Source organism: Protomyctophum parallelum (genome assembly GCF_964188405.1).
Source record: "Protomyctophum parallelum genome assembly, chromosome: 23".
Lineage (NCBI taxonomy): Eukaryota > Metazoa > Chordata > Actinopteri > Myctophiformes > Myctophidae > Protomyctophum > Protomyctophum parallelum.
Genome location: NC_139715.1, coordinates 7816454 through 7833312, shown reverse-complemented (window position 1 = coordinate 7833312; position 16859 = coordinate 7816454). Strand labels below are relative to the sequence as shown.

Sequence of the window (16859 nt, the reverse complement as noted above, 5' to 3'; positions counted from 1 at the left end):
AATCATGAAACATGGGGCCGACTCCCGACCCACTCCTTGGGAAACCACACGAATTGTGTGAAGTCATGTAAGGACTGACATGGCGACAGCTGCGATGACGTTGAGTATTTTGTGAGTGGAGGTCACTATAGCTCACACGTCTTGGGTTTCCTCCAATGAGGCTCCGAACCACTGAATTAAATGTAACCCAACCCAACCCGACCGACCGCAGGCTATTTTAAGCAGGGCCGGGTCGAATTACTGTGAAACGTGCTCAGTTTACTGAATACACATTAGATGAAACAGTTGTGTTTCTTTGGATTAGAGCGCGGTTACTTGGTTCTCAAGCCTTTTGGACCACCATAAAGTGTTGTTTTCGTCGACTAAAACTAAGACGAAAAATGTCCGTCGACTACCCTTTTTCACTGACGAAAACTAAATGGAAACTAAATGAAAACTAAGCTATGATGACTAAAACTAAGACTAAATGTATTGACAATTTCGTCAACAGGTAGAAACTAGACTAAAATGTTAGGAAGGGACTAGTGGACAAGAGATCCAGTATAAGTCATTTTACACTTGGTTGCATGCTGAAAATAGAATCTACAAGCACACAACACAGTTGTGTGCAGATGTGTGTAGATCTGCTATTTTCAGCTAGTGTAAAATCAGTCATTACGACGGCATCAAGGCGCGCCAAAATACATTTTAGTCGACTAAATCAGCCGTGGATTTAGTCTACTAAAATCTTGTGATATTTAGTCAACTAAAACTAGACTAACACTAAGACATTCCTGGTGACTAAAATGTGACTAAAACTAAAGGAAAACTATTCAAAAGACTATGACTAAAACTAAAATCTAAAATTGCTGCCAAAAACAACACTGCTCTGCACTGCTGCGTTTTTCGGAATTTTTAACATGCATTTTTCCGGCGGTTTTCCGAAAAACAAGTCCAGTCTGCAAGGACCATAACCCTGAGAGTGTTGGGGGGGTCAGACTGAGGTCTGGCTTGGCTGGGCAGTGGTGGCAAAAGTACTCATTCTGACCTGAGATCAGATTCATATGAGGTTTCCGCCGGACACACACTGGTCTGATGAAGCCATTCTGACCTGAGATCAGATTCTAAAAATGTCAGTCGCTCTTCGATTTTTCAAAAATAGCAGACCTACAAGCTCGTATCGCGCCACTCGGTGGCGCGATACGAGCTTGTAGATCTGCTATTTTTCAATAGCTAAAGCATAACATGATGCTGCCACCAAAATGGGTGCCCGGTCAGAATGGGTTCAAAGTATCAATAGTGCAATATAGAAAAGTCCAGAATTCAAAAATGTACTAGAGTAAAAAGTAAAACAGTATTGGTATCAACAACATGTAATACAAAGGAAAGAATAAGTCATTATGCAAAAGGTTTCAAGTGTAGGCACTCCATTAGGGGTCTGCCCCACACCGAGGGTCCTCCATAAATCAAAACAAGGAAAGGGCGCACACCAGTGTTGGTGAAGCGCTGGCCTAAGGCAATAAACGAGCAAAAATAAGAAAAAGGCTGCACACTCGTATAGCCACGATGCTGTATATTTATTTACAAGAATCCAACCCCCTAGGTCCTAAATCAACACATCTGTCTGTTGAAATAAACGAGGTCAGGACAGTTACATAACTGTCACTTTGCTACTGTGACAAAACAAAACAAGTCACGAAACGCAAGCGAATCAGGCTGGAAGCCAGGCTACAAAACCCTCTAGCTCGAAAGGAAATATCAAATTCACCCATACGTTTATTGAAGTAATCAAGAGCCACATACACACACTGAACACATCACATCACGTTGTATGCTGCAGTCGGTTGGTTCTCGTTGGCATCTCGCAGGCTGCAGCATTGGCATATTTTCATTTATAAAGCCATTCTGGGTGACCTGCCGTCTTACATTTCATCCAAATTTGACTTGGTCCAAAATGGTCTCAACCTCAGGTCAAATGCTTGGCTGCGGTGTGTAGTACCAGCATTCAAATCCGAGGGCGGGTAAAACATGTCTGGCCTTCTTTGGCCCTTGGTCGTGGAACGATCTACAGTCCAGACACAAATTGGCTTTGAAAGTTCCCTTGAGAAGTTTCAAAAGGAAAATCTTAGATGTACAGTCCAACATTTGCACATGTTTGGATATGTACTAGCCTATGCATGCCTAGATATATTATTATGTCGGTTCAGTTTTTGTATATTGTGTATTTTGCCCTGCTACTAAAGAATAAGGACTTTGGTGATGTGTTGTATTTATTCATAGGTACTTTGAGGTGTATTATGGATGTTTTATTTGCTGTTCCATAATGTAACTTTGACGATTTAGTATGGAAGTGTAATTTTATTTCTGCCTCTTGGCCAGTTCCCACTTGTAAAAGAGACACAGTCTCAATGTGTTTTTACTGGTTAAATAAAGGTTAAATAAAAAATACTGTTCCCCGTAACTTACAATTAACTCACGTACCTTCAACGGCAGATATAACAACATACAAACTGTAGCATTCAATTCCAAAGACAGAAATAGTTACTGAATGTCAGAACTTTGCCACACAGACATTGGGTCTCAAAATGACAGTAATACTACATCAGCTTGAATCACACTAGTATACACAGTACAGTACACAGCAAGCATACACACAGCATACAACACAAGCAGCAGCAGCAAAGAAGCCATTTTTTTAGACCTGTCTGAACTGAGCGGTGCTGTTTGTGTATGTGGGTGTGTGTGTGGGTGTGTGTGTGTGTGTGTGTGTGTGTGTGTGTGTGTGTGTGTGTGTGTGTGTGTGTGTGTGTGTGCACGTGTCCCAATCAGGAGGTTCAACAGTGCAACCCCAGGTCACCCAGCGCTACTGCAGCTGTCCGTACTCAAACGAACATACATACATATGTGCATACATACATACATACATACATACATACATACATACATACATACATACATACCGGGGGGGGGGGTGGACGCCTCTGCCTTGCATAGTCCCCAGTGAATAGGCAGTTGGCCCTTCACTGGTAACCCTATTTTGGACTCATTTTAAATATATGAAGGTATTGCGGGCAGGGATTTTTACCAAAAAGGCCCCCCCCTTTTAAAATACACACACACATACATACCTACATGCATACATTTCAGACGTTTTAGCAGTTTTTAAGGACCCACTTTTAGGCCAGTGCACCAGAGCAAATTCTTGCCTTTTTTTAAACCCTACCCATTCTAACCAAATACATACATACATACCGGTAGATACATAGGGACGGGCGGACAGACAGACAGACAGACCACATATAGCTGTTAGTTGGTAGCCTCGCCTGGCTAATAAGCCAGACCGAATCAGCCGTTGGCTTGTGTGATATTAGTCTGGCTTATTAGCCAGGCTAGTTAGTTGGAGTGGTTAGGCACCGCTCAAAAAGGTTCCTACCTTGTGCCATCTTCAACTTGACTTCATCAGTTGTGTACAGTGTAAGCGATGTCCAGGGTCAAGCTGTGAAACCCAATTCATGATGAGCCCTCCAGCGGCGTCTCCAGTCATGTCCATCCTCCATACATCTGGCCAGTACTTTCCTCCCAGTATCAATGGCACCGACCAGCCTCATTCCCCTGGCTGCCATCTTCTCACTCAGCCTTGTTTGTTTAGTACTGCACATAGCATTCTGGTGTAGTAAAGTGGTCAGGGATTTACAGTAGGGCAGGGCACAGGCTCTAGGATACAGCACTCACAGCATGTCACAGGAGAATTAACAGACTCGGGGTCTGCAGGGCTGAGAAGAAGCGGAGCTTGGGGGTCTGGGATCATCACCCTGGCTTGTGTACCTGTGGAGCAGGTTGAGAGAGACACCATAAGCTTTGAGTACAAGTACGGTAGAAAGAAGAAAGTGAGCTGCGAGAGCAGTATGTTTGTCTGCTGTTGCTTGTTGTCAGTGTAACAGTATGTGGCTCTTGGGAAGCTCAATTTCTTAATTGAGCTGCCCTTAAAGCTTATGGTGTCATTCCCCTTGCTGCCATGTTCTCACTCAGCCTTGGATGTTTAGTACTGTCTGCACATAGCATTCTGGTGTAGTATACACTACATTCATATTATATCCTGTCACAACACAACACCCAAGTCCCTATACTTGGGTGCTACTGGTTTTTATTTAGCCAGTAAAAACACATTGAGACTGCGTCTCTTTTACAAGTGGGAACTGGCCAAAGAAGTTCAGACGTGTGATCAAAATAACTGCAATCCAAATGTTCGCTGAGTTCATATTAAATTATATTTATTATCTGACCAAAGTCCTATATACTTTTGTTCTAGATACAAAGTAAATAAACATACCGGTAAGCCGTTAAACACACTAGGATACAGAACAAGTTCACAGTCAAAAACTAGTTTACCTCTGACACTGGCAAGTTTGGCAACACCTGTGCCTGGGTCAGGGTTAAATAACCTTCTTCAAGCTACATTTTGTTTGTTCATTTCACCCATTCTCCCTCTCTCCCTCTCTCTCTCTCTCTCTCTATCGCACGCACGCACGCACGCGCGCACGTTAATGTTTAGCATTGGTAGCTAAACTCACCTGCAGAATAAAAATCACATTAACTTCTCTTTGAAACTGTCACACACTTGGCACTTCTCTTCCTAACAACCCAGACTACTCGACTCAACTTCCATGAGGTGTAAAAGTCACATAATACGTTGTTTATTTATAGCAAATCACTCTTTTTTTAGTTACTATACCTCGTGTCTTTGTTTGTTTGTATTTGTAGCCTATATTGTGGAGGGGAGAGGGGGCGTGGCTACCGGAGGATAGCCTGCTATCAGAGAGTGTCTACTTTCTAGGACAGGTCAACGCTTTTCATGTCAAGTTCCATTATTTATTCTGCATTTAAGCCACGGACCACCATTTGATGACATTTAGCCTCTCAGCCTCAGACCCAAAACTTGTCATAGAATATTTTGGAACAGTAGGCTACAGGAGATATTACAGGCAAACTAGCTTTTCTTCTACATTCTTTGGGAATTATCACTTGATAAATGTGACTATGTTTTTGTTTCTGGGGGGTATAATAGGCTTATAGGCTACCCATGGCACACTATAATAATACCAGATGGGGCCCGAGCATTTTTGGGTCATCATTAGAGTTTGAGAACCATTGTAGGCCCTTGACCCCCATGGGATGGGGGATCATTAAAACAAACATGTAAAGGACATAGAAACTGATAGACAATACAATACAAATACAATACAATACAATACAATACAATATATGTACATACTACATATAGGCTACTAATACAAGGAAGAAAGTATAGCCAAAATATGATGATGATGATGATGATGATGATGAAGATGAATGATGATGATGAGTCTGATGACACGTGTGAGATATAAGACATTTCTCTCTGTGCGTGCGTGCGTGCGTGCGTGCGTGTGTGCATGCCCGCCCGTGCGTGTGTCAAGTTATGATGAATTGAACATGGTGGGGCCCTATTGTAATTTAAACAAGTGTAATACTTTATGTTGTCGTCCACAGTTAACAGTTTTGTATTGAGTTGTGCTTGAAATGTACTGTAATTCTCCAATCTGTTAATACATTCATCAATCAACCTTATCAAACTGTCAAACATGACAGAGAGGGGGGGAGCAGGAGCAGAGACGGCCGCGCCCCTCCCCCGACACGCCATTGGCCAAGCTTCGCGGCAGAACTGCGTTCCCATTGGCTGCATTTTTGTCAACAGAGGGTGCCGTGCCGCTTGTCTTCCGGGTTGGACGGTTGGTTGGTTGTTGTGTTGGCTGTTACTGTACTCTGTAGCAGCCCAGACAGACAGAGGGGAGAGCGCTGGGTGAGGCTCTCCATGGACGGACACTGAATGACCGATAGGACCACCGGACAACAACAATGGAGGTTAGGAACGGACACAACCAGGACTCTCATCATCCCGCTACGACCCCTGTGAGACCGCGTTTAGTTTAGTGATATACCGTAGCTTCTGAAACCTCCACAACAACCCGAACCACACATATGGGACAGAATGCTGTTGAACTGAACGGAGGAGGGTTGCTAGCCGCTAGCTTTAGCCTGCTAAAGGTTCGCATTGGTCTCTACAGTGTGTACACCTGTCACCATTAGCCTATACCGTTGCTTGTTTACTTTTATGTGTTGCGTAATGGCGCTTTCTGATTGATTGGATACTTTTTGAACAGTTTGCAGGAGAGGAAAAAAAGCACAGGAAAGTACAGTTCAATACAAGCTCTGCTAAGAGGATTTTAAACCCAAGAAAGCCTATATTGGCTCTCTTTGTTCCCATTGGGGTCCTTCTTACTCAATTCAGTTCATCAATATATCTAATGGTGTTTTAAGTGAACGAGGCGGAAGTAAATAACTTAACCCCGTCCCAAAGGAGGAACCTATAGATGCTACAGTACTGAGCTTTAGGGTCCAAGTCAGAACCAAAGCCTGATGCTGAGTGTGCTAAAAAAACAAAAAACAAGCCAAGACAAAGAAACATGAACTGAAAGCTGCCTCTGCTCCTGTCACTGCTGCCAAAAAAGTATCATATTCCCTTTGCAAAACTGGTGATATTTATTATTGGTGTCATGGTGGATTGTCAGTCCTCAACATAGTGAACTTGAACTATAACTTATCGTCCTACGTGCAGGAGATAGAAGGATAAAAACCCTAAAAAAAAGAAGCCAAAAACAAGACAAAACAAACAGAAACAACATGGCCTCGTCCAAAGCAAAGGTCGGCTTGAACAACGAGCTGAACGGTGTAAAGGATGGAAGGACCAACGCCGCCAACTCTTCCTCTGTGGTGTCCTCCTGCTCCCCTGGGGAAGAAACGCCACCCAACAGCCGCACCTACTGTCTGGATGACCTGGACAACATCGCCACAGTGGGTGAGTTAGTCCATCAATCATCAATCATCCCTATGCCAGGTTCTATGTTCCCCAGGTTCTAGTATGTGTTCACAGCGGTTGACAGTTTGACACTCTCAGGCACTTGCCCGTCAGGCAAGTACAGGTCATGCCCTCTTGCCCGAAAAGTTAATTGTCCATTCTAAAATGATAGGTACAATTTCAATTTAACGCTTTTTTTTAAAACGTTCTGGGTCTGCGATAAAAAAAAAATCATACCTCGATATGACTATGGGTTCACACTTGTTCACACTGGCCACATTCAGGTGTTTAGACAGATCATCATCTCGTGTTGTGTTTCTTGATGGTTGCCCGGTCGGCCGGGTCCGCGACCTGAAAGCAAACTCACCACACTGGGTGAGTTAGTTGTTCCGGGTGTCGTCCCCATGTTCCCCCAGGTTCTAGGTTCTATGTTCCCCGGGCAGGGGTCGGACTCGTCACCATGCTGGCTTGTGGTGGTTTTCTTTTCCACAATTACATTTTGGACATTCAAAATGAGAGGACAATATTATATATGCCGGACACAATTGTCTGTGTACAGACATATTCCGTTCTATGTGCTACGGGTCTTATGTTCCCCGGGATCTATGTTCCCCACTTACCTTCTTAGGGGTTAGGGTTAGCAGCCGGGGAACATCGCTACGTTCCCGTTCGGACTTCGGAGACCCCACAAGGGTCCTTGAGGGGGTCCCAGGGTGTCAGTCCCCAGGTAAAGGATTGCTAGTAACTCTTGAGAGTGTACAACTGGACCTTACGGACCTTACAGGTCTCTAAGGGTCCATTTGGTAAGGTTTCATGTGTACAGGGGGTCCGTGGCCTAAATGTAAAGTTTCCCATGTGTTATTGGGGTCCGGGGCCTAAATCTAAAGTTTTTATAGCCACTGTATTCAAACGTAAAGGCCATGGCCTCTGGAGATGTGAGTCACGTCACGTAATCTCGCTCTGGTGAGAGGCTATTACACTAATTGTATAACTGTTTTATATCTTGTTTTTCTCCCACAATCACAAAGGCTAATTTGACCTTTGGGATACACAAATAAGTCTTGTGTATGCTGCCGGTAGTTACTGAACTTTGGCGTTGTAGGGCAGTAAATGGGTGGAGAGGCAAAAAACAATACATTATCATGCTCACAGACAGAATGCCATCTTTAACACTGATCAATCCCTGTCTCTGCAACAAGGTCAAAACTATGTCAATAGTTTTGGACGAGAGATCAGTGAGATCAGGGGCCTGTTTCACGAAACTTGGATGAACTAATCCAGGATTTAGGCCAAAGCCAGGCTTTTTAAATCCTGATCTTTACAGCCTGGTTTATTCCGTTCCACTAAAGCCAAGTGAGGCTCAGAATTGGTGGATTTGGCGAGCCGGGATCAGCAAGCCAGGCTTAATAGACAGTCTGGCTTTTTGTCTCTAGACCCCTTATGTGGATCACAGATTTACTGATCCTTCTTCTTCATGGGGTATTAAGGCAGTTTGCATCCTTAATAGTTGCATTACAGCCCCCTTCTGTATGTCTCATTATCTTTACTAATCTATTCAAGACTTACTGATACAAGGACTTAAGCTTCTAAAATAAATACTGCTGCTGTAATTAAAGAGAGAACATACTCTCAGAAGAAGAAGAAGAAATGCGTTCTGGTAAATCAAGTTTACCAAGGGTAACTGGACTAAGCATCAGATACTTGTTTACAGCCAGGCCCACATGGAGCATTTCATGGTAGTGGTTCAATGCCTTGTCCAAGGGCACTTCAACGGTGGTAATTTTAACGTGTCGGACCGCTGATTCGAACTGGCGACCTTCCGATATCTAGCCCGCTCCGCAATCCACTCGGCCACCGCTGCCACTCAATAGTGGATAGACTGAATGATTAACTACCCCAAAAATATAGTTTACATTTTACCACTACTATTAACTTAAAACAGAATTCTTAATATTGTAAGCATAATGATATTGTCGCATTGTGATATTTGGCCATAACTCCCTCCTCTGAGGGAGCTACCTTTGGGGAAGGGGGTTGTTGTCCAGACAGGGCCGGGTCATGGTTCATGTAGCATGCCAAAGTTTGTGCTATTGCCATTGAGAATGCATTGGGCGTTTAAGTTAAATAACTCAGAAACTACAAAACATTTCAAAGTAAAAAGTTCCAGCATGTGTCTCCACAGTAAGCTGAATTTTACAAAGTGTGAATGGAGTTTCTAGGTGAAAGTGATTTTTTTAAGTGCCACTATCTGCCTATAAATGTCTCAAATTTGAAAGCACTATATTTCTAAAACTATGAAACATTTCAAAGATTCCTTTTCAGGCACACATGTCCACCGTAGGATGAACCTAAATAGGTTTGAATGGGGTTTCTAGGTGTAAGTATGTAGGACTAGTAGTGGGTGAAACGTTACAATGGTAATATGTTGTAAAACAATGAGTAATGGTAATATTTAGTGGTTTTCACTTTTACAAAAAAAAATATATATAATATAATATAATAATTCTTCTTAACCGTGCACTTGCACGACAGCAAACCTATTCATGGGGAACATTCACCAAAAGCAGCTGATCTACAAGCTCACAAGCTGTCATGATGTTGTGCAGCCTGTATATTTTGGTTATTTGATTTTATATAGTGCTTAAATTAGTCCTTTAATGCAGACCGATACAAATAAGGCAACATAAAACCATAATAATTGAATAAATCTGGAAAACATCATTGGTTTGTGATCAGTTTGACTGCTTAATGAACAGTAAAGACATCAGGATTAGGTTAAACCTGGCTGTTAGCCTGGTCCGGAGCAGGCTAAGTCCAAAGCATTAGTTTCCATGGTAACTTATGTAGCATCACTTTCATGAAACCGAATCAAGCCTCAACATATCCAGGTTAACTGGTTAAATTAATCTGGCAAGATCAACCAGCTTTCATGAAACCGGTTAAGCACTGATCCAGGATATATTAAGCCAGGATATGTGTTAAAGGCCGGCTTAATCTCTAATCCAAGTTTCGTGAAATAGGCCCCAGTGCTCTGTTCTGGCTTCTGGGCCTTGACAGCAGCAAGCCCATTAGATAGCTATAGCTTTTCCGAAAACTGTTTTCTAATAATATTTTGACTTTGAGTCTTTGCCACATGGAGGGAAGGATGGAGGGCTCGTCTGAGGACGACCTAGAGAGACATGATGATGAGATTTAGCTCAAGAAAGGTCTCCCGTTTTGGCTGAGACCTTGTTTTGGCCATCGTGTAATCGGCCTGATAAGTGTCGAAGATACAGAGGGCAAATCTGTGCTGATCATAGAATAACTTTACAGGTCAGTATCCCCCCAAATAATCATATTTGAACTGGGGACCACCGCCAAAATCATATTTAAACTGGGGACCCCACAAATAATGAATAAATAAATAATCATATTTGAACTGGGGACCCCCTCACCCTGATGAGCACTTGGATTGTAGGAGTTGAGGCATTCAAATTTGTTCTGACTCGGTCGTTCCACAGATAACTTGTGAAAATTAGCAGATCTACAAGCTTTGTTGTGAGCTTTTATATCTGCTATTTTCAAAATGTCTTTCTTATATTATTGGACAATTTGGCCAATGAGATATATATATATATATTCTTTATAGGTCGTTCAAAAACAAGTTTAGATGCGTGCATTTGGGTTGGGTGTGCCCACATCTAAGTTTAGTAATGCGTGAATGAAGGATGAAATTATGTGACCTTGTTGGTAACAAAAATCTTCCTTGGAAAATACTAGGAGGAAACTACTGGTACTGTATGACGTTGAAGTGCAGTTGTTGCATATACTCGCCTATAACTGAACATGAAGGGCAGGCCTACAATTGCCCTGTGTATGCAGTGATCTTGTGATCTGTTCGTTGTGAGTAGGGCTAACAAATCAAAATTTCTAGGTACTCAGGATGGAAATCATGGACACGCTGCACTGTAAAGTCATGGCGATGATCAGGGAACATTTCTTAGCCAGACAAACATGGAAAGCTCCTCTGTTTGTTTACTACTTGACACAAGTTAATTATACCCTATGCATTTTTGTTGACCTGCGTCCCACATGTTTTTATTTTCTCCTTCTCCCTCGACACTAAATGTCTTTGCCAAAAATAACGTGTCGCGTTGTGAAGATCTATTTTCGCAGAATTTTCAATGCAGAATACACTAGGGGGAGGTTCATATGGTTAATTAAAGGCTGCATGAATTCTCATGCATCATGAAAGCAGGTTATAAATAAATGGGTCATAATCATAAACGTTGACAGTGTACATGTTTATGTGTTTGATGATGGAGTTCTATTGCATAGGACAGGACAGTACGGCCCGATAACATTTCCTTCATATCCATTTTCTCTGTTGCATAAACTCTGACCTTCCATGTGATTTTCCACACCGTGGGTGTGGTATAAAAACTATAAATAAAACAAGCAGATAGGCTGAAGTGGTCCAAGTTAAACTATGCAAATCTGAAATTGGGATATATAAAAATCCCAGTCCGACGATACGCAAGCTTTGGAGCTCAAAGCATTGGGCTCAGCCAGTCCTCTTGACACTTTTCCGGGCCTGACTTTGTAATGCCTTTAAACTAGCCCTCCCCACCCATTGTTAATATCAAGGCCTTTTCGACAGCGGCCGAGATGTTTGCTTTGTCTGTAGTGGATTTAGTATGGGGAAGATTGAAACAGATTTCTTGCCTTGATGAAGACAGATTTCACCTTTAGCATTATATACAGTATATACTATATATATTTCATAAACTTTTCTTTCTGAAGATTTGAAGTTCTTCCAGGTGACCTATTAATAGAAAAGATAATGTGTAATAATATACACAACGCTGAAGATGGAGCTGTCGATGACGCAACACAATTTGTGTGTGTGTGTGTGTGTGTGTGTGGGGGGGGGGGGTCCCTGCTTCGTCTCTTAGTGTGGGGGGGGGGGGTCCTTGCTTCATCTCTCTTTCTCAGCTAAGAGGTCCTCGGCCCCTGAACGTGAACGTCCCTGGATTAGAGCATACGGGAGGAGTTTCTCTACTCGATTTATTATATAATAAAGATGTAATGACGTTAGCCGCCATGCAGAATGCTAATGGCTTCTTCTCGCAAACGACTTTCCGCCTCTCTGATACGAAGACTGAAATGAGGACAATCCGTCCAGGACAGATCATAGGTCACACAGGGGTCAACGCTGATGGAGGTGCTTTTTTAAAACCGAAAAGAATGCTGCTCCCTCATTCCACAAGAAGAGTGATCCCTTCTCAATCTAGCTGATTGCTTTTTGAAAGCGTTGGCATGTCGACGACCAACGAGGCGTGAGGGGGAAGAGGAGAGGGTCCAGATCTGCTGCCTGCCTGCCTGGCCTGCATCTCGGAGGAAGCCCCGTATCAGTTTCCATTCTATGTTTATCCTAAAAGCATATTGGGAGCCCGGGCCAAAAGAGGAGACTTCAGCGGCCCAATTAAAAATTCATTAGCTCACTCATGCCCTCGGGCTCCATCATCTACCTGGCCGGCGTCGGCCTCGCTCCCACTTCTGCTTTAGAAACAACCCAGTTTTGCATTTAGTGGAAGGGAGGCTCTGCTCTCACGTTAGCTCTCATACTGTGTGTCCTACCGCAGTGGTTGGTTATCATACTGTTTGTGTCCTACTGCAGTGGTTGGTTATCATACTGTTTGTGTCCTACTGCAGTGGTTGGTTATCATACTGTTTGTGTCCTACTGCAGTGGTTGGTTATCATACTGTTAGTGTCCTACTGCAGTGGTTGGTTATCATACTGTTTGTGTCCTACTGCAGTGGTTGGTTATCATACTGTTTGTGTCCTACTGCAGTGGTTGGTTATCATACTGTTTGTGTCCTACTGCAGTGGTTGGTTATCATACTGTGTGTGTCCTACTGCAGTGGTTGGTTATCATACTGTTTGTGTCCTACTGCAGTGGTTGGTTATCATACTGTTTGTGTCCTACTGCAGTGGTTGGTTATCATACTGTTTGTGTCCTACTGCAGTGGTTGGTTATCATACTGTGTGTCCTACCGCAGTGGTTGGTTATCATACTGTTTGTGTCCTACCACAGTGGTTGGTTATCATACTGTTAGTGTCCTACCGCAGTGGTTGGTTATCATACTGTTTGTGTCCTACTGCAGTGGTTGGTTATCATACTGTTTGTGTCCTACTGCAGTGGTTGGTTATCATACTGTTTGTGTCCTACTGCAGTGGTTGGTTATCATACTGTTTGTGTCCTACTGCAGTGGTTGGTTATCATACTGTTTGTGTCCTACCGCAGTGGTTGGTTATCATACTGTTAGTGTCCTACTGCAGTGGTTGGTTATCATACTGTTAGTGTCCTACTGCAGTGGTTGGTTATCATACTGTTAGTGTCCTACTGCAGTGGTTGGTTATCATACTGTTTGTGTCCTACTGCAGTGGTTGGTTATCATACTGTTAGTGTCCTACTGCAGTGGTTGGTTATCATACTGTTAGTGTCCTACTGCAGTGGTTGGTTATCATACTGTTTGTGTCCTACTGCAGTGGTTGGTTATCATACTGTTTGTGTCCTACTGCAGTGGTTGGTTATCATACTGTTTGTGTCCTACTGCAGTGGTTGGTTATCATACTGTTTGTGTCCTACTGCAGTGGTTGGTTATCATACTGTTTGTGTCCTACTGCAGTGGTTGGTTATCATACTGTTAGTGTCCTACTGCAGTGGTTGGTTATCATACTGTTTGTGTCCTACTGCAGTGGTTGGTTATCATACTGTTTGTGTCCTACTGCAGTGGTTGGTTATCATACTGTTTGTGTCCTACTGCAGTGGTTGGTTATCATACTGTTTGTGTCCTACTGCAGTGGTTGGTTATCATACTGTGTGTCCTACTGCAGTGGTTGGTTATCATACTGTTTGTGTCCTACTGCAGTGGTTGGTTATCATACTGTGTGTCCTACTGCAGTGGTTGGTTATCATACTGTTTGTGTCCTACTGCAGTGGTTGGTTATCATACTGTGTGTCCTACTGCAGTGGTTGGTTATCATACTGTTAGTGTCCTACCGCAGTGGTTGGTTATCATACTGTTTGTGTCCTACTGCAGTGGTTGGTTATCATACTGTGTGTCCTACTGCAGTGGTTGGTTATCATACTGTTTGTGTCCTACTGCAGTGGTTGGTTATCATACTGTTTGTGTCCTACTGCAGTGGTTGGTTATCATACTGTGTGTCCTACTGCAGTGGTTGGTTATCATACTGTTTGTGTCCTACTGCAGTGGTTGGTTATCATACTGTGTGTCCTACTGCAGTGGTTGGTTATCATACTGTTTGTGTCCTACTGCAGTGGTTGGTTATCATACTGTTTGTGTCCTACTGCAGTGGTTGGTTATCATACTGTTAGTGTCCTACTGCAGTGGTTGGTTATCATACTGTTTGTGTCCTACTGCAGTGGTTGGTTATCATACTGTTTGTGTCCTACTGCAGTGGTTGGTTATCATACTGTTTGTGTCCTACTGCAGTGGTTGGTTATCATACTGTTTTTGTCCTGCAGTGGTTGGTTATCATACTGTTAGTGTCCTACTGCAGTGGTTGGTTATCATACTGTTAGTGTCCTACTGCAGTGGTTGGTTATCATACTGTTAGTGTCCTACTGCAGTGGTTGGTTATCATACTGTTAGTGTCCTACTGCAGTGGTTGGTTATCATACTGTTAGTGTCCTACTGCAGTGGTTGGTTATCATACTGTTAGTGTCCTACCGCAGTGGTTGGTTATCATACTGTTAGTGTCCTACCGCAGTGGTTGGTTATCATACTGTTAGTGTCCTACCGCAGTGGTTGGTTATCATACTGTTAGTGTCCTACTGCAGTGGTTGGTTATCATACTGTGTGTCCTACTGCAGTGGTTGGTTATCATACTGTGTATTCTACTGCAGTGATTGGTTATCATACTGTTTGTGTCCTACTGCAGTGGTTGGTTATCATACTGTTTGTGTCCTACCGCAGTGGTTGGTTATCATACTGTTAGTGTCCTACTGCAGTGGTTGGTTATCATACTGTTTGTGTCCTACTGCAGTGGTTGGTTATCATACTGTTAGTGTCCTACTGCAGTGGTTGGTTATCATACTGTTTTTGTCCTGCAGTGGTTGGTTATCATACTGTTAGTGTCCTACTGCAGTGGTTGGTTATCATACTGTTAGTGTCCTACTGCAGTGATTGGTTATCATACTGTTTGTGTCCTACCGCAGTGGTTGGTTATCATACTGTTAGTGTCCTACTGCAGTGGTTGGTTATCATACTGTTAGTGTCCTACCGCAGTGGTTGGTTATCATACTGTTAGTGTCCTACCGCAGTGGTTGGTTATCATACTGTTAGTGTCCTACTGCAGTGGTTGGTTATCATACTGTTTGTGTCCTACTGCAGTGGTTGGTTATCATACTGTTAGTGTCCTACTGCAGTGGTTGGTTATCATACTGTTTGTGTCCTACTGCAGTGGTTGGTTATCATACTTTTTGTAGCCTACCACAGTGGCCAGTGGTTGGTTATCATACTGTGACATACAATAGCCTACATATCAACCGCTATGGTTTGTTATCAAACATTTTCATGTCAAGGACGCCCGTATACGGTCGCAGGCCAATGATTAAATACTTTGTGCCAGGGAGGGAGGGACCCCCGTCACCCCCGGCCATAATAGAGAATATTCTTTTCTTCAGACATAATCAAAACATAACATGAAGCTTAAAGGGAATTTTAAATAAACAAAAAAATAATAATAATAACTTTTGGTCATTTCATCATCTACTCAGGCTTATGTGAACACCCCAGACAGTTTTTAAGTTGCTCAGTATTTAGTTATTTTATATTCATTTTAGCTGTCCCGCCCCCTTCCTATACAAACCCAGTGTAACTTCAAACTCAATTTTAATCAGGTTCATCGAAAACCTGGTGACTGATATTGTCCATCTAATACATGAGGTGGCTGTGTTTTTTCATTTACTGTTTTAATTTATTTCTAATAATTGTTTTGGGAAAAGAAGCGGCTCCAGCAGGAGGACGGAGGAGACAAAAACAAACAAAGAATTATAAAATATAAATTAAAACGGCAAATGGGGAAGAAATAAAAAACATGGCCCCTCACATATTAGGAGGGCAGTATGAGTCACCAGAAAAAAGACGGGTATTTTTGATGAATCTGCTGTCATGGTTAAAATGAAGTTACAATGGGTTTATATACAGTAGGATTAATAGGAACCTACAGTACTGTATATACTTTAGGCTACTGTTTCCCAAACAGTGGTTCGGGACCTATTTGTGGATCACAGACCAATTTTTATGGGTCATGACTTGAGTAAAAATCCCATTTTCTTTTCCTACATTTAAAAATAAATATGTATATAAAAAAAGAAACACAATGACTCATTGTGTGCTTGTAGATGCAGCTATTTTCACTAGTTTGGGATAACATCTGATCTTTCTTTTTGGATCTTGACCTGAAAAGTTTGGGAACCACTGTGTTAGGCCTATAGGGGTGTGATCATATCGGTTCCCTGTGGGGACACTGGCCAAAATAACTTTGGTTCTAGAACCGATGCTGCTTTCACGGAACCGGCGGTTCATTGCCGGTTCTGTGAAAGCCCATGTGTTAAGCAGAACCGTTGTAATCGGGGGCCAGCATACAGTAGCTGAAGAGATTAGAGAGGTTATAGAGCCGGCCTGGGGAGCCAGGGGGAGCAGGAGTACCTAGTACCTACCCCATCGATCGATTCCAGGCCCGGCCAGCAATGTGTCAAATATGACTGGTCGAAATGTCCATTTCACGTGGGGAAATTCAATAAAGATAAATGGTCCAATGTCATATTAAATTTGGCATAAAATGGAAATTTGTCTTTGGAACACCGGCAGTCAGTTTACAACAATAAAAACGACATTACATAAGATACACAAATGCATTCAAATACTATATAAAATGCAGTTCCAATAACACAGCAACAGTGATCATGGGCTG

The 16859-nt window shown here is 42.7% G+C and overlaps 1 protein-coding gene across 3 annotated transcripts in view; it reads left to right on the top strand.

The window, feature by feature from the left end:
* Positions 1–5780: 5780 nt before the first annotated feature.
* Positions 5781–16859, top strand: part of prkx (protein kinase X-linked) — a 70341-nt gene continuing 59262 nt past the window's right edge. For all 3 annotated transcript variants that reach the window (XR_014568908.1, XR_014568909.1, XM_083759027.1), the window contains exon 1: positions 5781–6874. Coding sequence is in view for 1 of the 3 variants with exons in the window: in XM_083759027.1 (XP_083615153.1) it covers positions 6700–6874 (175 nt within the window). In the remaining 2 variants the exon portion in view is untranslated. The remainder of the gene's footprint in view (positions 6875–16859) is intronic.